This window comes from Syngnathus leptorhynchus, chromosome 2, assembly GCF_054491065.1.
Source record: "Syngnathus leptorhynchus isolate UIUO chromosome 2, UIUO_Slep, whole genome shotgun sequence".
NCBI classification, from domain to species: Eukaryota; Metazoa; Chordata; class Actinopteri; order Syngnathiformes; family Syngnathidae; genus Syngnathus; species Syngnathus leptorhynchus.
In genome coordinates this window covers 19610315-19633719 of record NC_141196.1, presented here as the reverse complement: position 1 = coordinate 19633719, position 23405 = coordinate 19610315, and the positions used below count along the sequence as shown (strand labels likewise).

The 23405-nt window shown below is 42.0% G+C and overlaps 1 protein-coding gene across 1 annotated transcript in view; it reads right to left on the bottom strand.

Moving 5' to 3' along the window:
• Positions 1-21520, bottom strand: part of LOC147061165 (protein phosphatase 3 catalytic subunit alpha-like) — a 29440-nt gene extending 7920 nt beyond the window's left edge. The window contains exons 1-9 of the mRNA XM_085906097.1: positions 21372-21520; positions 10270-10470; positions 7876-8000; positions 6504-6615; positions 4909-5054; positions 3383-3522; positions 1342-1419; positions 378-472; positions 186-311 (exon numbers count right to left, since the gene is read on the bottom strand). Of these exons, the coding sequence (XP_085762223.1) occupies positions 186-311; positions 378-472; positions 1342-1419; positions 3383-3522; positions 4909-5054; positions 6504-6615; positions 7876-8000; positions 10270-10470; positions 21372-21396 (1048 nt within the window). The 5' untranslated portion in view covers positions 21397-21520. The remainder of the gene's footprint in view (positions 1-185; positions 312-377; positions 473-1341; positions 1420-3382; positions 3523-4908; positions 5055-6503; positions 6616-7875; positions 8001-10269; positions 10471-21371) is intronic.
• Positions 21521-23405: the final 1885 nt, after the last annotated feature.

Here is a 23405-nt window from a genome sequence, read left to right as displayed (position 1 = left end):
ATTTCTGTTACGTAATCCTGCACATTGTATCTGTCCTACTGTTTAGTGCTTCAATATGTCAACATAACAGTAGTGTCTTTTTTTGTAAAAACAGCATTTACTACCCTGGTTGAGTAATTACAGTAAGTTATCTCATTGAAAAGGGTGCTCGATAGATCTGCAAATTATAATGTATGCACGGATACCCTTTTCCCCCACAAAAGGCAGAGACCAGGTGAAAACGTCCATGAAGTTAGGCAGCCAGTACGGATGAGGAGAGCAGTTGAACTGGCGGATGTTCATGACGTTGTTCTCATATTTCAGCACCGCCGCTGGAAAGACACGTACACACAATTTATTATTTGAATAATGTGTATTTGTATTAATGTGGGATTTACCTTTATTATTATAGACATCCAGGTAGTTTGGAGCAGAGAAGATGGTGATGAGTGAAGGAAAACCTGTTGTCTGACTCTTTCGGTACATACGGTACCTAAAAGGATGATGTCAGAGTTAAAAATGCTCGTATAATTGCAGATATATTAAGACTCGTGGACCATGACCCAACTGGAGAGTTGATGGCAGCTAAAATGATACTAATGGGTGCACAGAGTACAGCAGCAACAACAAGTGGAATAGTGCTGCCTTAATGGTTGCATTACATTGAGAGGATTTTTGCCTCAGCTAACAGATGCTGGATGGTGGTGGTGGTGGTGGGGGGGGGGATTTATGGGACAGAGAGAATGTTTTGACCCTACCCTATTTTCTCAATGTAGGGTACAAACTACACATGACTATGGATGTTCGCGCTTCATATCAAGATAGCCGGTCAGTCCGTAATAAATAAATCTTCACTTGTGAATAAGTTAACACGAAATACAGTGAAATTTCTGGGCGAATGAGGTTGTACATTTGAGAGTTCAACTGTAGTTGTCTGAAACGTCACAAATATCTGACGACATTTCTGCAGATCTTATGAGATGTCAGTCAACGTGGTGGGGGATCTAAAAGGCATTTTCTTATCAAGTGCCGTTTAAAGTCTGGTGAGGATCATATTAAATTTATTGAGAAAAAAAGAAGTAACTGTTACAAAAGTTATTTTTATTACAATAGTTTTTGGGCTTGACTTTTTGTTTTGAGAATTGTATGATGGATGTTCTTGAACACACGTATATGACTCACAGCCTGTAGGTTCCTCACGCCTGATCTTAGGGATTAACGCCACATCCATGAATAATGGCGGCCTAGGAATTTTACACTTTACTGCATTTGACTGATTGTCCCAAAAAGAAAACATACCGGAGCATCCATCTTTTCTCCTGAAAAACGAATTCTGAACCATACATTCGACAGTCAGCTTACCCAGCATCCTGTGCTTCATGTGCTCTGATGATGGAAAGCAAGTTGTTGGTCTGTAAAAACTCACACACTGCCGGGTAACTGGAATAGGAAAAGGAAAGGAGGAAAACAAAGTTAGTAAAACACTGTAGGATGAACGTTTTCAAGATCCGTGGTACAGATAGATAGAAATATGTCAAACCTGGATGAGGCTCAAAGCAGTTTTCAAGTTGCTGGAGGCATGGATACTTTGCTAATATGTTCAATAAAATGGCTTATTCTAAACAGAGGTGGCCATTACGTCATAGAATAAAGGCAAAGTGTAAAAAAATAAAGGGTTGAACACTGACGGAGGTGAATTCTCAGTCCGTCATTGACGGACCGCGCCTGTCGCCCTGTCTGTTATACAGTATAAGTGTGCTTAAGGAGACTGCATTGACAATATATGTACAGTAGGTGGCAGCATGAACCAGATAATCATTAGTTAGTATCACAAGAACTACACGAACAACTTGGCAAAGAGGTCTGATACTATCTTCCAATACTAGGGAAGGTTTGTAAAGTAATATTTTAAATTTCTATTTCTATTTTCGGAAAAAGTATTTAGAAGAAGAAGATGAAGAGGACAAAGATGAAGAACAAAAAGACGACCTAAAAGCAGAAGAAAAACGTGAAGAAGAACAAAAGACAAAAATGAAGACGACAAAATATTGATTGAAGCACCGTTAGAGACATAATTCAAAATTACCATTCACACACACATATGAAACAAAACACATTCACACACCAAAGTAAAAAAAAAAAAACATACTTCCGAGTGAAATGCTTTTATACACACAATTGAAATGCTCTCACACGCCCAAGTAATATGCTTTCACACACACAACTAAATTCCTTTCACGCACACTCGTGAAACGTCGCGTTCTCACACACACAACTGAAATGCTCTTACACTCACGCCCACACGCCCCCCCCCCCCCCCCCCCCCCACGACTGAACCCCTCATAAATACTAGAGATTTCAGTTGACTAGGAAGGTGTTTCAGTGTAACTATTTTTTAATAGAGAACAAAATTTCTGAATTGCAATCTAAATATATATATATATATATATATATATATATATATTTAAAATAGATCATTTTAGTAATGTAGGAAATATCAAATAAACAAAACAACCTGCACAGCAAAACACAAGCTAAATAAACATCACTCTGTTGTGGGCCTTTGATTTTTTTTTATGACTGACGTTTGATGGACTGACAGAAGTGATGACAGAAGTGCCTAAAATCGTAATGGCGGACTGACTTATATTTTTTTGGGCTTGAAAAAAATGATGGACTGACAATGACGGACGGGTGTCCAGGGCACTGACAAATGTGAATGACGGGTCAGCAAACTTTAGTAAAAATGCTTATCTCTGCATCTAGGCTTTAAGAAAATCACTGTGTCTGTGCTGGGGTAAAAAAACAACAAAAAAACTGTCGTATGAACAAGACCAGGAACACCACAGCAAACAGAAGGGAGGGGCGTTTCATTATTCTTTAAAGTGCAGCTTGTCTCGATCCGTCTGTCAATTTTGAGTTTTAAATCCATCTTTTATCTCCTCTCCTCACCACAACACCATCATGCACTTCCCCCTTCTCTCACTGTATCAATATCACTCTGAATCTGACAGTGGTAGCCAGTCGTCATAGCAACAGAACCGAGTGGCTTCCCTTGGGATTGTGGGATATCGTTTCATGCTGAAACGGAACTGCGTGAATGTGTTTGTAAGCGCGCTGTATTTATGTCTTACATCTCATAACGGTGTGTCTTTGTGTGTCAACGTGTGCATGAATTGGCCAAGATTTGTGTCTTCAGTGTCAATCCAAATGATCGTTATTGGATCTTGGATCATTGGAGGAATCGTTGTCTTCTCTTCACCACAGTGTGCCAAACCAACTCACATGGGCAATATTTGATTTTTAAATTAAAGTCATAACAATAATGCCAGCCTGTAGGATTGCATCATACACTTCCTGTGTACTTTGAAGACTGCGGGGTACAAGGTTCATTTGGGTTTACCTATAGAAATAGGAGCAGCCTCTGACTGTGTTGTGTCCAAAGTACTCTTGGGTCTTCTCATTGCCAAAATCTTCAAGTGGGTCTGCCCACAACAAGTCACACATGGGCCCAAAAGCCGGAGGCTCCTTGAATCGATCCAACTAGGACACACAATTGACATAGAAAAACACATCGACATAAGTCTTGTCCATGAATACTGTGAGAAAAATACATTTCTTTCATAAACACAAATGCACCAAAACATGTCATGTAAATCACAGGAAAGAAAAGCAAACAGATCACACAACCAACCCCCCACTGCACAGGAGGTAGAGGATGTCACACCAGAAAATTCACCATGGAAACACTGTCATTAGATGAGGACGTTTGTATTCTCTCTACCTCCACGCTCATGTGTGGAGTTTGGTATGTTGTACTTTTTTCACCATGATGTATCTATATAAACATCAAAATAGAGTTGAAGATGTGGGAAAAAAAGAGGAAATATGGAAATGTGGCGAGCGAGGAAATAAGCTCTGGTTATCTTCATGTTAACTCGTAACTAGAATGACAGGGCAATTTTAATTTTTTTACCCGATTTGCCTCGGAAGCGGCTGGTTCTTAGTCAGGAGGAATCAGCAGAAATACTCCCAAGATGAGTGATTGGAGGAAAACATTAATTTGGGGCATGTTAGGTTGAAAAGAAATTATTCGCTGGCACTTTTTGGTCAATACATATGTTTGGTCATTGGCATACTGTAGTACGAACTCATTATGGCTGTTGGATAGTTGGTGAGCATAAATGTGACAGGTGTGCACCCCCCTCCCCCCCACTACCCCTTCCGTACGTCAGCACGTCAGAAAAGTTAATTGGTCGAGTCATTACCAGCCATCAGCAGCTGAAATGACACAAAGAGCTCTATTTTCTAGTATGTGTATGCAGGGGGTTTGTCAGGCACAATCACATGATCAAGGTCGGAAGGCGTCCTCTAAGTGCCCACTTTCGAGTGTGCAACTTTACATCACCCACAGGTGGGAGAGCTCTTTGCTGTTTCTGATGAAGGTCATTTGCGCGTCAAATCTGTTATGCTTCTGCCCTGTAGATGGGACGCCTCACCTGCGCTGAATTTAAACGGAATCCGAGGAGGTGTTTCAATTGGTCAGTAATAAAGTCTATGTTTACTCCCACAACGGCGCAAACGGCCATTTCAAAGTGCGCCCTTCTACGAAAATCCACTTGTGTGCACAGTTTGACCACAAGTAGAACAGGGCACAAAAATAGGGCACAAAATGCGCAATATAAGTGTTTCAACTTCACAAGGAGTTGAACTTACTACAGCCAGTCTGGAAAATACGAGCGACACACTTAAGTTGATGGAAGGATCTGCGCAGTCAAGCAAGGGTGCCTGACTGAAGCGGATGAGAGAATATGGCCTTATCCACTCATCCTTAATTATATTCTTCCTTGAAATGTTTGAAAATGGCAAAATCCTCTGCAGTAAAAAAGCTGAATGAGAAGTGTGCAATGAGGTGGTGGATGCATGTACCTTTTTGATGTCGTCCAGTGTGTGGATCTCTGGTGAAAGACCCCCATGCACGCAGAGGAACTGCTGGTTCATCAGGGCTGCTAGGGGCAGGCAATCAAACGCCTCCATGCAGGAGTCATACACCTGCTCCGAATACTTAATCTTACCTGCGGGAGGGATATTTGGGGACACAAGTTGAGATGTGTTTGGGGCACGCTTTGAACGGCCAATTTGTCACGCAGTATGCTTCTTATTGGACTCAGAGAAAGAAAGTAAGAGCGATCAAAGATGGTAGTTGGTTAGCTTAGTAGGTCATTCATGCAACACATAAGAAGGATGGCATAGGTGCAATCGACGGTTTCAATGCCTTCAAGACTTGACTTCTTTTTTTAGGAAGTAAAAATCTGACCCAAATATGAGCATGAAGCAGCACACACACACACACACACACACACACACACACACACACACACACACACACACACACACACACACACACACTGCGAGGCAGATTGCTTTGTTCTAAAAACAAATACTCCTTTGATTTGGCAACAATATCACTTATGACATCCAACATATCTTGAAAGTACACGTAGTGCATCCCAACATAGAAGCAATATCACTGGATTGAAATAGAGCAAAAGTGGGGCGGATTTTGGATGCAAGAATAACGGGATAATAATTTAATGAAGAAAGAAGGAGGACATTTGGAAATGATACAAGAGAAAAGAAAGGTTAGGGGCAACATTTGTGTAGAGTAGGAGGAAAGACGAGCGATTGAGAGAAGGAGATCCCACTCCAATCAACGTTAATATTAGTGTGTGTGTGTGTGTGTGTGTGTGTGTGTGTGTGTGTGTGTGTGTGTGTGTGTGTGCAAGGAATGTCATTGTCATCCTCTCTTTTCTCTCTCTCTCTCTCTCTCTCTCTCTCTCTCTCTCTCTCTCTCTCTCTCTCTCTCTTTCTCTTTCTCTCTCTCTTTCAGAGACACACACACATATTTCAGAAAATACTACAAAACCACGCACACGCATGCAGCAGATGGTAATTGAGGGCGACCACCATTCGCCAAGAGCATCAGGGGAAATTATCTTCCTCATCCCTTGGCCAATCAGACACAGAGGAGGAAGTCCCTGAGCCAATCATTGTGGGCCAAATTAATTTGCCGCTAATCATTCCACTCTTGGACAGGACTCACAGGCAGAATGGAGTCAGAGAGTAGGCATAGAAGCTATATGGTAAAGGACTGGAAGAAGGAAATTAAAGAAAGATGGAGAAGACTGCATTGTGGGAAATGAAGGCTGACGGACTCAGCTAGGAACATGGACGAGGGATGCGGAGATGGAACACACTTAATCCAATAACAAATACTTCTACGCTGCTAAATACTTCTATACTGCTAAATCTTCGGAGTACTTGTGTGTTTTGCGAAGGTGAAGAGATGCATGAAAACCAAATTTTAGATTTGAATTCAGAACCTCTGGACTATGGAGTAAGATCAATAAAATGCAAGACCGTAGATAGATGCAGTATGTGTTGCTTCATTGAATAACTTTTAACTCAAACGTCACATTGCAAAGTGGTGATGAACATGTCGAGGAAACAAATGAATTACTCACATTCTTGTTTGAAGGTGAAATATTCCGTCAGATGTCTACATTCATGGTTTCCCCGCAGAAGAAAGAGTGTCTTTGGGTAGAGGATTTTCAGTGACCACAAGTACAGCACGCACTAAATGTTCACCAGAGAAAAGAAAGAATTAGGAGAAGGGCGATATGTCGATACTAAAGACTCTAGACTGAGGTATAGATACGTAAATAGACTCTTGTTTAATTGAACAAAGGTTTGTCTTCGATAATCCGTCAATATTTTTCACTATATAGTGGGCAATATGTCAAAATAAAAGATGACTAGAAATTTTAACTACATGCATTTCTGAACTTAGATCAAATGTCATGAACGAAATTCACGAATTAACTGTACAGAAATACTTTTACGTCAATAAACCGGAACTGCACATGCAAAGATGACAGTGGAGGTAATTTCACTATCGTCACCAAAAGCAACATTGTCAAAATTCCTGTCATTGTTTTGTGCTAATTGGTTGTCGGTTTTCTTATTCTTATCTCAAGTATTTGTTGCATGATGCAACTTTCTGTTTATCCACCTCCATACAAAACATCTGCGATTTGGACATCGTATGGCCTTGTTCCTTATAGCAATAACGTAAACTTAGCTTCAAATGTAACTGGAAATAAATTGAATCCAAAATGATATTGTCCCATCTGATATGCTCAAAGTAAGTGCTCTACATTAGATCGAGCTGCCCTTGACGAGTGTAACAAAGGTGGACTAAATATTGCTCACTTCCCTCCAAACTGTCAGTGACATAACACTCACGGTTCCTCACGGTTCACTTCAGCTAGACAATGTGATCACAAAAATGCCTTCATTCGCTTGCAGCTATTGTCCAGAGATAAATCCAATCGTTTCCTATCCTTTTTTGCCGCAAAATCTCAATGAGCATACCAGACACGTAAATTCAGCATTAATCTCAGGTTCTTTATTTGTGATAATGATGATACGCAGTAAATTTATATTAGAAGGCAGAAAACTGGAATTTGTGGTAGGCTACACAATGTGATGGAAAAAAACTGGAACATGTTCATTGGTTGTTGGCTTTTATAAGTGACTTGAGTTTGTGCAGGTGGGTTTCCAATACTTTCAGAAATGCTTAAAATGCAAATTGGGCAATCGTAAACCCGTAATGGAAATAGACGTTTAGAAAAACGTTGCCAATATCGCAAAAACGTTTGCATGCTTTCACGAGGTGTTTTTTTGAGACATGTCGATGAACAAGTACGTATATCGCTATCATCATAGTTTGTGTTATATTTATAATTGAAACTATATATATGTATACACAATTAGAATCACTTTAATGGGAGCGTTTGTTTTTCACTATTTGCAGTCGGGCTCGGTCATGCTTACCTCAATACTGAAATAACCTCTGTCCACATAGTCCCCCAGGAAGAGGTAGCGCGTGTTGGCTGGTGAACCTCCCACTTCAAACAACTTCATCAGGTCGAAAAACTGCCCATGGATGTCACCACACACTGGGACAATGATTGCATAGCGTCATGTATATTTTCATGAAACAACGCTTTACACTATGTTATATAAGAACATTTTCGTGCTAAAAGTAACCCTTGATGTCACATTGATATTGTTAGTCAGTATACCCGTTTCCTTTTCCTCAAATATGGATTTTCCATTTCATATTCATGTGTAGTGTACCACCTCAAATGAGCCTTCTTGTTTTGAAGCTGTCACATTATCAAAGACTTGAGGACCTTATGATCTGCCGGCATGCAACTTCCCATCCGTCTCTCTCACGATCTGTTTTCACTCTGCGAAGTTTCCCCTCTGCAAGCTGCTTTACTCTCGATCTGCCGCATCTGTCTGACTGCTGATATTTGTCTATCCCTTCATCTAGTCGCAATCTTTTTGTCTCTGTCATTTTTGTATCCTGTTTTCAATTGAGCAGGAAATTGAAAATAACATGAGTCAAATTGGACCGGACATTTGGATCGTACTACAAAACAAGCCCAAGGAACACATAAGGAAAATCTCACCCCCAAAAAACTTGTTACTGAAATAATGGCGATCTTATCTCATCTCAATGTACACACACAGATTGAGTGTAACTTCTGCCATTTAATTGAAGAGCATTTACTGCCATTGCCTGTTACTATACATCACTCACATCGATGAACGCAGTGAAGACATTTTGGTAATGATTAAATAATAGTGTGCACAGAAGCGCCAGTCATCATGGGTGGAAGTCTATCAGTGTGCCACATCTTGCATTAGCCGTCTATTTTTCCTTGCTCACGCATTGCAAATCTCCTTCGCAGGTCAGCCCCCCCCCCCACACACACACACACACACATTGCATTTACTGTGGGAACAGGCCCTGGCTGGGCCGTTCTATTTTTTTTTCTTCTTGCAAATCCATTCTTTTGTTGATTAGATGTATCATTTAGATGAAAATCCTCTTCATCAGCTTTCGTGCAGGCTTATTATACTGCGCCATGATTGGAACTGGGAATTATTCAGAATTCTCTCGAACTTACAAGACCCAAGTTGGGCTTCAAAAAATACAAACCCAAAATGTTTCTTGTATTTGGGACTATGTGGTCTTTGCCAAACACCCTTTTTTTTTTTTTTTTAGCAGTTTTATATTTTTTTGCTATTCTCCTTGAGAGCGTTTCTGAAGAGACATTGTTTTCTACTTAGTTTCATGTGTGTAAACCAGGACAAAGTTGTCTTAGCTCTTTCTGTAAATTACTCATCACTTTCTCTGGCTCCGACAAAAGTCTTTTGAGGAATGTTCTTCTGAGTCAGATTGCTTAGCTGTAGAAGAACATTAAATAGCAGATCAATATTTCTATGCCTGAAGCAGTAGGTTGAAAAACCTCTGCACTAAACACCTTCTATTCAACCATCTCTGCATCTGCCTATCTTTCGTTGTCCCCCGAGGTTAGTACCTGTGAAAGCCGAGCCGTGTTCCTGCACTCGAACATCCCACACAGATCTGTCTCATCATTTTAATTTGCATAAATACACGCACACACACACACACTGTTGTCAATCGTTTGGATGGCTTTGAGTATGATTGTCTCGTCTCAGAAACCTGTTTTCCATTTTGCTCTCCATCGATCTCAATTTATCCACCTCCTTGCTTTGTACTGTTTCCCAGTTAAGGAAATACATGCAGACATTGAGAGGCGTATAATACACCGATTGTGTCTCTCATCCATATGCGAACGAACAAGCAGATACATGTGGCAGATTAAGGAATCAATGAATGCTATCCTGGTTATTACATAATTGGGGGGGTTTCTACCCTATGCGCTACGGCTTTGTGTTTCTAACTGTCCTTTGCTGTCTGGGCCCTCATTCAACAAAATGGATAGGAACTGCTAAATAACAACAGTTTGGAATTGGAAGATAATGATGTTTTCAAAATTTAGAATTTATAATGACTTGGTTTCCTCACGCTATTACTTTGTAGATTTTAATATGCACCAGTGAATATCTGACGTATTCAGTTACCGGTCTTTGTCCCGCCTCCCCCATGCATACAGTATCTTGTAAATATATATGAACTTATTGTGACTTTCAGCTCAAAGGAAGTCACTTGCATTTGTTTGGTATAGTAAGATATTTTTGGAGAAATAAAAAAGAGAGGCCATATTTTGAGAGATTTACTAGCTCTGCAAATGTAATTAGGAATTACTATCCAATGGAACCTATCCCAGTTGACTTCGGGCTTTAGGCGGTAAGAGATTAATTTACCGTACTGTACATCAATCCAAATACCTGTTACTGGTGCCTCAATGTCCAACATGGTGCGCTCCTGGCGCAGGATGGCGGCACCCTCGTCGATGATGCGCAGGGCCACCGCCTCCTCCAGCCGGCCCTCCTTGGTGAGGTGAGCCTTCAGCAGGTCCACCCTCGGTCGCCCCTCGGCGTCAAACACTTCTTTCATGGTCAGCCGATGGGCCAGAGGGAAGGGGACCGCTGTGAAGAAGGATCATTTGAATAGGTGTGTGACTTTAACATGTGAAAAGCGAGCTGGCGTACATAGAGAGTGAGAGGAAAAGAGCATGGTTAATTGATTTTTCCTTCCAAAAACTCCGAACATTGTAAGTCCTCTGTGCTCTCCATTACGAAGTTGCATGCTTTGACTCTGCCTGGGTTACGAAGGCTAAGGCGTACGATAATGAAGCAGTGGCTGCCACAGTTATCAGGATTGCCTGCCTCTGTTCCGCAGTAATGTCTCCCGCCTCTTTTCTGCAGTAATGTCTTTCTTACATAATGAAGGCCCTCAGGCCGCTGTTCGAGCATGGGTGGGGGGTGACTGACAATGGGGGTGATACAGCGAGAGTGCACAGCTGCACGTGAGGAGTCACATACACAAAAACAAGGCACGTTGGAAATATCGTAATCACACACTAGAGTGCACAAACCCAGTGATGAGGAATAAAAGGCATGTCCGACATGTATGGAACAACGACGTTTTCGTGACTGGCTGATTATTGTAAGGGACATATGAACACACATGAGATCATATGGAATAAAATAATCCACTGAGTCTGTTCGAGCCCCACCAGTGCTAACACAGATAATGGCCTAGATCACATGCTAAAAGTAGGCCTTTCACGCCACACACATACACACATTACACACTCTGCCACTTTGTCTGTTTTGCACTACTATTGCCCCGTCTGTTTATTCCTCCCTCTTCTCGATCGCCGAGCCTCCCTCTCATTTTGGCCAAAGTTCATGAACTGGTTCATATTTTTGGGGAACATGATGAACGTAGCACATTTTTATTTTGTGAACGTTTTTGTGAACACGCTCATTCTGGAGCCAATGAATAGTTGGAAGGGCAGTAGATTTTTGTTCAAGGATGTCTGGTTTGTCTTCTTAGACTTGAAAATAAACTCGTGCTAAACACAATGTAAACAAGGACAGATTAGGCGGGGAAAGAAGATTTGGCAACCCTGCCACAAACAATCGTCCAGTGCTGTTCTTTGAAAAACATTTGCAAGTTACATAAAAATTTGAGCTGCTGTACAGAGCTTGCCAATGGCACTAATGGTTCATATGTTCCCATTTCTATTGTGCAGTACCTACTCTACAACAAGTTGCTCGCTTTGATTCGGAGGTAGACTGAGGAAACCATGGCTAATTGAAAACATCAATAACAATAACAACTTTTTAATATTGTTAAAAGTCGGACAGTTTAAGGAGACAAGATATCCAGGATGTTTTTTGCTCTCCGGCAGATACAGGGGGCTTTATTGAAACATAGAACATAATTCAATATATTTTAGAAAATCAAATACAATGCTCAAGGGCTTAACTGGGGCTACAATGTAAAATGAAATATATTTACGGTAGTTGTATTTACTGCGATTGGCTGGCAACCGGTTCAGGGTGTCCCCAGCCTGCTGCCCGATGACGGCTGGGATAGGCTCCAGCACGCCTGCGACCCCCGTGGGGACAAACCGGTTCAGAAAATGGATGGATGGATGGATGGATGGATGGATGGATGGATGGATGGATGGATGGATGGATGGATAGTTGTATTTATGAATTGGGGTTCGGTTCAGCAAACGTGGATTTTTTTTTTCTGAAACGTATTGCAGTACAAGTACTGGTAAAATGTACATTGCACAAGCTTTTCATAATTGGTCAAACTTAAAAATATATATATATATATCTCAAACTCGATGTGGTTAAAAATAGAAAAGACGTTTTTAAATCGGGGACAAAATACGTTTTGGAACACATTCCACTTTGAAATAAAATTTGTTGTTGATTTGTGTAATTGGTCTTGCCCTAGTTTTGACGGTGGAAATAAGTTGAGTTGCAGTCATGTAGGTACTGTGCAATAAGACTCATTCGCTCGCACTTAATTCCACTTCAAGTCTCAATTAGTAAGCCATTACGTCACCTTAAGAGTAACAACAACATATGAACACACCAAAGTACCCTGACACAACCCAGGACACCAGCGGCTGCCAAACTGCAGCGTCTGCTTTCTGTCACTTCACACCGAGTGCTAAAACCATCTTTGCCTTTCAGGTCATGAATGATTAATATTAAAAAAAAAAAAAAAAACCTTTGCCCACACCACGCTTTCAGGGAAAACACAAGAGTTTAAGTTACTCATCCGTGTGACTTCAGAGTTAGTTCTGAAAAACAAGAGAACAAGCTGTGGTCAGTGTGTGACTCAGCTTCATAGTCCAGTAATGTACTGTTGACGGCACCATGCTGTACTGTTCAAGTACAACCAGGGAACACAAGCTAGTAAATATACTAGTGTACAGTACATGAACTCAACACGTGCATGTTCCCGGGTTAAGGCAAAAATAAGGCTTGTGTGTGTGTGTATGCTTTGTGTGTGAGTGTGCAAGTCATAAATGTAGAGCCCATTGAGAAAATAGGGCAGGTATGAGAATGTCAAGAGCAGCTGAGACACAGCTCTGGAAGAGAAACAATACTTAGAAAAACCATTGGCAGAGAAAAGAACACTGGACCAATATAAATGTAGCTTTAATGTCCTTTTCAACCAACAGTTGACCTTTTCAAACTCCTTTTCATTTCAGTTCAAAAAGACAAGAGAATTTGAAGTTCAAGGTTGTTCCTCTTGTCAAACCTCACAGTTTCGATGCATATTCGGCAATCGCAGTACGTATAGCGTCAGCAGGAAATGAGTTAAGCATAGTGTGTAGGGACAACTAATGCAATTCTATGGTGATGACATTTACATTTGATCCGATGGAAAGTGGACACCTTAATCTAAATGAACCCCAAATGAATTGATTCATAATCAAATGGGGCCGAATTCACCAAAGAATTGTGTCGCTTTTGTGTAAAGCTAATCGGTAAAGATGACGCAAAATGATAGCATCTAATTTACAAAGCACGCGCAGATGAAATGAAATGTGTCACAAACGCCAGGCAGAATGCATCTCGGTTGCACGGGTGGTTTATGTGTATTTAAATGAGGTACAGTAATTGGTGGGGAAATTGCCCACCTATATGCAAATGAGCCTCATTGATAAATGTCGAATGTACAGCGCTAATAGCCACACCCAGTTTTGGGGAAGCAAAAGAGCTTTACAGAAAGCTGGTGTAAAAATGGCGTATTCTATTTGAAGGTACCTTTCTTGGCACTCAACACAATGTGACATTACATTGACGAGAATTAAAAAAATGGAATGAGAAGAAATAAATAAATAAAAAAACAGAAAGCGGCATATCAAAACAAGTTGAGTCAGCAGTTTAACAAAAGCGTTTTGATTTTCCTAACTGCCATCGTTCAACCATGACCGCTGTTCTTGGTGCAAAGCCTGCATTTATACTTTGCTATCTGTGCAATCGAGAGGGAAAAGAACCGTCACGTTTTATTTGCGCTCGCTTTGTGAAATAGTTCTTTACCAAATCATCCAGCTTCAAAATCATTCCATTGCTGCACTTAAACAATAAAATATTACATTTCTTGTCAGGGGGATCCTGGTCTGTAAAGTTTATGAACCATCCTAAAAACATTTTCCGTCATGAAGAAGGGCTAGTTTGTCTTAGATGTCCTTGAGGCAGGCAGACAGCCTAACTATACTTTATTCACAGACTTAAAATCAATATTTAATGCTTGAAACGAACCCTAATACAGGTCCCTGTCTTCAGGGTGCGGCAACAGATTGTGTTGGCAAAACATATCAACTCTGTGAAAGGCTGGAGGTGCTGCAGTTAAAATACTTGACAGGAATTATAGCAGGAATATTTTCTAGAAGGTGTAACATGGTGCACTAGTGGTGAGTGCGTCGCCTCAAAAATCAAGGTTCAAAGGTCTATCTATACCTTCCTTTGTGGAGTCGGGTTATCCTTGCGCTTGAGTGAGTTTTCTCCAGTGGCTTCCCATATTTCCAAAACAAGTATGTTAGTGTTGCACCCCTGAAATGAGTGACTCGACTCACTCTCGTCTTTGTTTTGGGCAACCTTTATTACAGTCCTTGGGTCATGGTGTCAAGCCAATATTGTTTTGATGTATAGGGTCAAGTGAGGACTGTAAATTGTGAAGAAGGGATATTAATACCAAAGATAGAAAAGACATTGCTTTGAAAACCATATCTGAGAATACTGATAGTTATTTTGATCATTGTGCGTACAAAATGGCAAAATGTTCCCATTAGAATGATGTTGAAGGCCTGTGACAAAATGCCTTAGAATACAACATATTACCACAAAACCTTCATTTATCCAACTCCTGTATGGGATTTGAAGTCCCAATGAGTGTTCAAATATTTTAGGATTTTACAAACAAAGATGATTTCCCTGTCAAATGGGGATATTTGTCTCCTACTCTTACACATTGACAAATGAAATGACTTGGAGCTACTTCTTGAGTCTACTTGAGTGTGAATATTCTCATTCATACATCCATACGTCCGACTGTGTTCTGTATGTCCTCTGATTCACTCTCCACAGCTGAACTGTGTGGAATCTCCTGAGTGACAAAGCTGCCAGCTCAGCCAAAAATCTAAACAGCACAGAGCAGCGAGGACGAGTCCATGACACGGCTTTCAACCAAAGCCTCTAAATTTGTTTGAGCTGGTCAAATACCCTAACTGGAGCAGAATTTGATCAGAATCCACTTTCCTACTATTTATAATGGCTCAAATCAATTAGAGGGATGGGTTCATTAGTTCCAACGTCACAGAGCACTATCGGCAAATAGCAGGGCTGCTGCAGCAGGAAGAGACAACAAGTGAGAACAGAAACTGTCTTGTCATCTGTTCTAGTTCGAAATTTTGTGTTAGGCAAATGGATGCCAAGTACAAACGCAAGTGGTTGTTATAATTGTGCAACATTGTGCCTAATATGGGTGGCACGGTGAAGCACTGGTTAGCACGTCCGCCTCACAATTCGGAGGGTGCGGGTTCGATTCCACCTCCCAGTGTGGAGTTTGCATGTTCATCTCGTGCCTGCGTGGGTTTTCTCCGGTTCCTCCAGTGTCCTCCCGCATCCCAAAAACATGCTTGGTAGGCCAATAGAGCACTCCAAATTGCCCCTAGGTGTGAGTGGGAGTGCGGATGGTTATTCATCTCTGTGTGGGACGGACGGATGGACGGACGGATGTGCATATCGAGCAGAATGAAAAGTGAGTGTCAGAATGAAAGACATTACATGTAAGTTGCCTTCATCTCATATATATACCCAAACACACACCTTCCAAAATCCTATATTCTGTTCCTCTGCATGAAAAAAATCAAATGGGAAGAAGTGGCAGATGAAAGCATGAGACTAAGCCATTACAAATGGGAGTGGAGCAAAAGCTGGAGTGGATGAAAATTGAAGGGGGAACTACGTGACTCTTAGTAGTGTGTTTTTGTGTGAGTGTGTACGCATGTGTGTATTTATTCCCCATCTTTGGCCCAGATCAGCTGACAGGACCATGGGTATTTGAAGGTGATGATTGTGGTAGAGGAAACAAGCAAAGTTACGTTTGTCATTCAGCACACTACACACGTTGAGAGCCATCTGTGTATCCTCACGCACACACTCACACACATACGCGCACACGCACACAAAAACAACAGTTCATCCCATAACAGCCTGCCCTCATTAGACGACACCTCCCTCACTCTCTGCTTCCCTCTCTCTCTTTCTCTGTGGAGTGCCTTCCCTATAAATAGACAGTGCCCTGACACCCTCTCCACGAGGCACACACACATACCTGTCAAGGTGTGACCCCTGTTTCACGTGACAACATGTAAACCTAACAGATTTATGCTCCTAAATGCAGTTCACACAAGGCTTTGGGGGGGACCATGAGGGAATAGGACAGCATGTTGCACTAAAAGGAAATATGGCCAGAGTGCCCCAAGCTATGCCAGAAATGGTGGTTTGCGTATGCATGAATGCATGCATGCATGTGTGCAATTATGAGCAAGCTTTGATCAACTGATACATTGCAACGTACTGGTATAAACTGAAATGAATATTTTTTTCAAAGTCTTCAATGCATTCAAAGAACTGTGCAGTACTCTTGGGCTTTTCTTATTTTATTTGAGCTGAGCCCGAAGCCCCATGACACACAATTACGGTGGCCGAGTGAAAGGGTCCGCCAAAGAGGCAATCGTGTTCATGGGTGTCTCGGTGTCCCAGTGCAGCAGCTACAATGGTTCGTCCAAATGTCTTTCAAGGCTGGTTGATAAAAATACATGCCTAAACATTTTCATCTCATATACTTTAATGTACATACATACTACTCCAGTGAGGTCAATGGGTTCGGGGCAAAAATTAGCATCAAACAACAGTCTCTAGTGCTCCTTTGAGAATCAGACTAAAATTTCTATGTGTACCTCTGGATATGGGGCAGTTTTGATTGAGCCCTTTGAACTCTGCCTATAGGAATAAGTAGCCAGGCAATTGGGTGACATGGCTAAGAAATGAAATTAAAACAATCACTTTTGAGTCAAAAAGTCTACACACACCTCTTAAAATGGCATTTTTTTTGTGACGGAATAAAATTGAGATCTTTGCAAAAACGTTTTCCACCATAAATGTGGCCAATACAACTCAATTGAATTTTGTACAAATCATTTTGAGAGAGAAATTAGAAATAAAAAGCTGAGATAGTGTGGTTGCACATGTGTGTGCACTCCCATATAACTTGAATATGTTCAGAATTAACCAAACCTGCCACAATTAAAGTAAATAATATTCATATGTTCTTGAAGGCGTTTCCTGAAACAATTTTTGTTTTGTCACGTAAGCTTGAAACATTTTTGCCAAGACCGACTGCTCTTCCAAACTATTCACGGAATTTCCCAATTTCAGCTGTACTGAAATGTGTGTTCATTTATACTTATTTTCTTGTTCATAATTGATCGATTATCATTGAAGATTACCAATGTGCCACGCTAAGCCAGATCCTTGAGTCAGACAGCCAGACAGCCACGGCTGCGACTCCCGTACAGCGAAATGAAATGCAGCTATGACTCACACTGCCAACTACTGTTGTGCTTACAAACCAAAATGTGCACTGTAACAAAAGTCTTTTGGAGGGCATTCCACTAAAATGTAGCTTTGCCACAGACAATGGAGGCATAAAACATTTCCATTTGGTTTTCTCTCCCATCCGAGCGCCTTCTTATCTCTCTTGTAGGCATCGCATCAACAGAGCCCGGTGTGACCACACTTATTTGAATGCCATGCCATAAAACAGCTTGTTTATACTGGGTATTCTGTTTACACTGATAAGAAATGGATACAATACAGGTGGGTCCCCGTATTTAGAGAGCAGTATTCATAAAATGACACAACTGAGTGATGTTATTATTTGATAAAGCTTGCTCAGGTTGAGTTTCAACAGCAATGTCCACATTTTATGAAAGCATCATCAGTCTTTGCAGCTTTGAGCAGGATCCTTCTGCAACTAAAGACATAATGAAGAAGGACAGATTTGGTTTTCAATCAACAGGCTTCATCAGCGCCGAGTTGTTCCGCCTTGCCACTCACTGCTCCAAAGACTGGAACTGAGATTGAACACAGAACTGTGAGTCAAAACATGGTGCTTATATACGAGCCAACTTTACGAACTACTTAGCATTTGGCTCTGCAATATTATTTCTCGGTACTCACGTGCGCAATCAGGGGAAATGGTCATTTTTATGGTATGTGATTCACAAAGATGCGAATGATCAATCTTTTTTGCCGTGCCTTACTCCATCCAGCAAGACTCCTGTGTGGCCTTTTCACGCAGTCTCCTCTCTCTGGCACTCTCACCTCGCCCCCACACTTTCTGTCCATTCCTGTGGGTATGTTTTGTCCTTTGGCTCAATCTCCACGCACTTCTATCTGACAAACAGCACTAAAATCCATAATATGGGAACTACCCGGCTCAGTCTAACCGACAGTGCTGTCTGTGTGACTGATGTCGCCATCCCCATTCAGCACAAACACATTAAATCATTCTCACCAGGTGTGATGAATAGCTTTGTGGAGTTGTGTACGTGTGTGTGTGTGTGTGTGTGTTGGGTGTGTGGGTGTGCATGCGTTATTACGACTAATGCATGAGGGTATATGCTGCACAATTGCTCTGATGTGGAGGCAGCTGAGCTCTGGTGGCCCAGATGTTTACAACACAGAGGGAGAGTTATGATGGTATGTGGGAAGGAGACTCAGTTAAGGAGAGGAGGAAACAAACAATCATCCATCTATCTGTCCGTCCATTTTCGATACCACACTAGATGCTGGAGTCTGACCCTGAACTGACACACATCTTTTAAGTCATTCATGTACAGACAAGAACTTTACTTTGTACGCAATTATGTCCTGTTTTCACACATTCCTGAGTTCCGTGATGCGTGGTAGACCCCAAACTGGTAGCCAGCCAAGCACAAAGCACAAATCGACAAACTATTCATACTCACATACACACCTATAGACATTTCTTGATCTTCAGATATCATGTTGGCAGAAAACAGAATACCCGGAGAAAACCCACATGCAGAACATGCAAACTCTACACAAGAAGACAAAATTCTAGATTCAAACCCATAACCTCTGATCTGTGAGGCGGATGTGCTAACCAAGTTGCCTACCATGTTTGACCGAAGTGATCATTTACATGCTCTGTTTAAACAATGTTCAATAACTTCTCTGTGTGGAAGTGTCATGTTCTCCCTGTGGTTGCATGGATTTTCTCTGGCTAGTCTGGTATTATTTTGCGCTGATATGTATTAACAACACTCAGATACATCACCAGCTTGTCTATACCTAAGCTCATCTGAGATGGACGAATGCAAAGTAGAAAAGTGTGCTATGATTTGATGAGTCCGTATTTCAAATTGCTTTTGGAAGTCATGGATACCGTGTCCTCCAGTGGCCAAGGGTAGCCATTATTTCACAAGTTGGGGAGGACAAATTGTCAAAACTGGATGTCAAGTCCACACATTGCAGTTCAAATGTCATGTTTTGTGGATATAAAGAAATAAGTTAAATGTAAATCATTTCAAAATATTTACGTGACCTATATCACCTTTATAGCTGGGAGAACTGTTTTAAGAAGTAAAAATAAAGAAAAAGAACTGAGATTATGTACACACCCCCTTATAACTGGGGACGTGGCTGTGCTTAGAATGAACCAATACCATTCAAACTTGTGTTTAATGTGAGTCAGCACACACCTGCCACCATTTAATTTTTCCATCCACTAATACCAAGATTCCACTTTCATTTAAAAAAGACAAAAAAAAAACAGACGCAAAGTATGATTCTAGAGTACAAATTCAGTGCGTGCGTGCGTGCGTGCGTGCGTGCGTGCGTGCGTGCGTGCGTGCGTGCGTGCGTGGTTTGTGTGAGACCAGTCATCTGCCCCTGACCGTTCATGATGCTTTCACGGGAGCTCGGAAAGACAAGAAGTAAATGTTAAAAGGGGATGCGATTGTTATAACGTCTCCAAAATGCGAGAATTGAGGTAGAAAGGGCATATTCGGAAAAGCCCACCCAGTTCCTACCATCAATTACGCCACTGCCAGAAGCTCTCTTTCTGTGAGGCAACCACTCATCCACACTGCTGCTAAAGGGCCGGGCGGGGGGGGCATTCAATATTATCAGCTAGTTCAGGGAACCCAGATATACCAGCATATTTTGCCGCATAAAATGAGTAGCAGTTCAGGCTAAATAATGATTTGCACTGCAATGCATTTACTGTGCAGTATTTATTGCAAATCAAATTAAAGTGTGTGCAACTGATTGTTCCACCCGCTTAATGAAAAAGACAGAATAACAGCTTTCTGCGAGGCAACTACTCATCCACAGTGCTGCTGGCGGGGGACATTCAAGATTATCAACGATTTCAGGGAATCCATGCTATACCAGCAAAGCCCGTGCACATGCGCAAATATTCCGTGTAGAAATTCACGCACACGGTGAGGAAGTGCATGCTCATATAGTCCAAAAGTCTACGTGCAAAGAATGCAAGCCTTTCCCCTCCCCGCTCCCCTCCTTCTGAGTACGACGCACGCACGGAATACCGGGGCATGCCCGAGCGACGCGTCCAGCTGTCAGATCAACTTCTTCCGGGAGAGAGACCTTGTGACTTTATTACAAGTGGGTCGACCAAGCATCGTCGCATGAGACAGAGGCTGCGTGCATGCGTGCGTGCGTGCATGCGTGCGTGCGTGTGTAACATGTCAGCCGTAGTGGTGGTTACATGCGCACGACAATCCGTGCAAAGCCCTCCTTCCTATAGCCAACCACGCGTAAAGCACAAACACACCCTCTCCTGTCATCAAGACATTAAATATTCCATAATCCAATGATGCAATAACACAATTAGTGCGGCACGAATCGCCGTCGTCATCTTGGCGGCGGGCGACGGGCGCTCTCATCTGCAGCCCAGCACATCCTCTCACTCCATTTTGTCTCTCATTTGACCGTCAGGGAAACATGAGGGAAGCTAAGGAAGAGGCTGGAGCAGCGGCAACAAACGCAGCCACTCTCGAACGCGCAGGCCTCGAGGAAAAGAGGACAGTGGGGAGATTTAAAGGGCCACGCTGGGGATGTCGAGCTTATAGGCGCAAAAAAACACCAAAGGATGCTGCACACTTGAGCTGGAAAACTTTTTTACTGTAGGTAACCTAGCGTTTCTAAGCAATCGATCACCTGACTGTGTCTAAAAATAAAACTAGAACGCCAATGTAGGCCATGCCATTGGAATAAACAGACTCGCGCACACGCACAAACAAGACGTGCACATTAAAAATACAGTATATAATAAGCAGAAATGTTATCAAATGCCCCCCCCGTAGCAGCATCATCCTTTCCTTCCTCTCTCTTCTCGTCGCAACATCATCCCCGTGGCCACATTTAACACACGCGAGGACAGTCTTTGCCTTTACCTTTATGTCTGCCTTTCGCTGTCATCGTCACACTGCTTTTCGGTTCATTGAAACAGGACGCTCATCTCTCTCTCCCACTCGCTGCCTTGTGCCTCCCCTCTATCACTCCGTGGGTGACTCTGGAGAGTATTATTCAGTAACAGCCAACCACCGCTAGGAGTAGTGCGCGTACACGGAGCCCGTGCATTGCAAAAACCACCGGCCCCTCCTCCCCCTTTGGAAAATGGGGTATTGCCTCGTTCAGGAGTGAATTCTAATAGAATAACGAGGGGAAGACCCTGATGGTGACGTTTGGAGCCGGATACCCCCCCCCCCTCTCGCTCTCCAACTCCCCACCCAGCACTTCTCATCTCCCGCCCTTCCCAAAAAGGTTGAGAGGCAGGCACATGCACTTTATTGAGTGATAGGTGCTACGATAACAAGCAGAGATGAACAAGAGACAGCGTGCTACATATGAGAAAGAAACGACGAGCGCTGAATCGGTGTGCGCACAATGTACATTTGCCGTCACTGGCCGTGCATCATTGCCTACATTTGATCAGCCGCTCCGCGAGTCTTGCGTTGCTGCCGGACATCCTAGGGGTCGGAAGCGAGGGGGGACTGTGTGTGCAAGGGGGTTTATGATCTTCTGTCACACACTGTGGTCTTGTCTGGTCTTTTTTGCTGCAGATGTGGGCTGTCGCAGTGGCATCACTCGGCGGAATCTCCGTCCTCTGTCGTTCGGGGGAAATCAGCTGTTGTGGCTGACATTTGGGGGTCGGGGAGACGAACTCGCAGCTGTTGCGGACGCATGCTTGAATCCCGGACTTGTTTTGGTGAAGATGAGAGATGGGTGAGAGTGGAGTTGACTGCAGGTTCTTGCCAACAAGAAGAAACCCAGGCTCTACCGCTCAATGACGCCCCCGCAAAGCAAATGATGAGCTGCTGGTCGGTATGGCGAGAGAAGGAACTCCCACTCAAATTCACGCTCAAGCGGGAGTACGTGCACTCGGACAATTACTGCCATCCTGTGGAGGTTTACGCGACAGTACAGGGTTTCCCCTCACAAAGGTCGGACGCCTGTGTTTTAATAATCTAAAATAATCTAATAATATCTATAAAATCAAAATATATATAAAATCATATAAAATCAAATTTAATAATCTAAAATAAGAGTTCATCACAGGTTTCCAAGTTGTTTTGCCATATATATATATATATATATATATATATATATATATATATATATATATATATATATATATATATATATATATATATATATATATATATACACACACACACACACACACACACACACACACACACACACACACACACACACACACACACACACTGGACCTTCAAGCACACTGTGCCTGCAGGAGATAAACACACACACACACACACTGGGTTTGGGGTTTTGTGAATTGTTTTTCCCCTCTTTGGAGAAGATATATATATATATATATATATATATATATATATATATATATATATATATATATATATATATATATATATATATATATATATAAAATGTTGCACCGCAATGCATTTACAAGACAGTATTTATTGCACATCAAATGAATGTGCGTGTCACTTATTGTTCCACCATCTTCCTGAAAAATAATAAATAACATGGTGTATAAATATACACTTCATTGTAGATCTTGAGCACCACCAGGACAGCGCTGCCGGGTTTCCATAGCAACAAGGGGCGGCATTGATTTTTTCCGAAAGTCTGCAGGTCACCATAGTCCATTACATTTGAAAAAAAATCATAGAGGATTTCATTACATCTGGCATTACTTTAAAATTTTGACATGGCTGCGTCTAAGGGTGTGTTGGTTTACAGCGCGTACGAGTGAGCAGTCTGGTCTCCCCTCTCGACGAAGAGGAGTCGTGTTGCGTCATATTCCCCACAATGGAAACTAAAAGCGCAAATAAAATGGATTGTTTTGCATTGAAAAAATCTGCAGATTTAAGGGCATAGTGATTGATCGGGAGTTACGCGGAAGATAATGTTGAATTCAGGAATCTTTCGCCTGAATA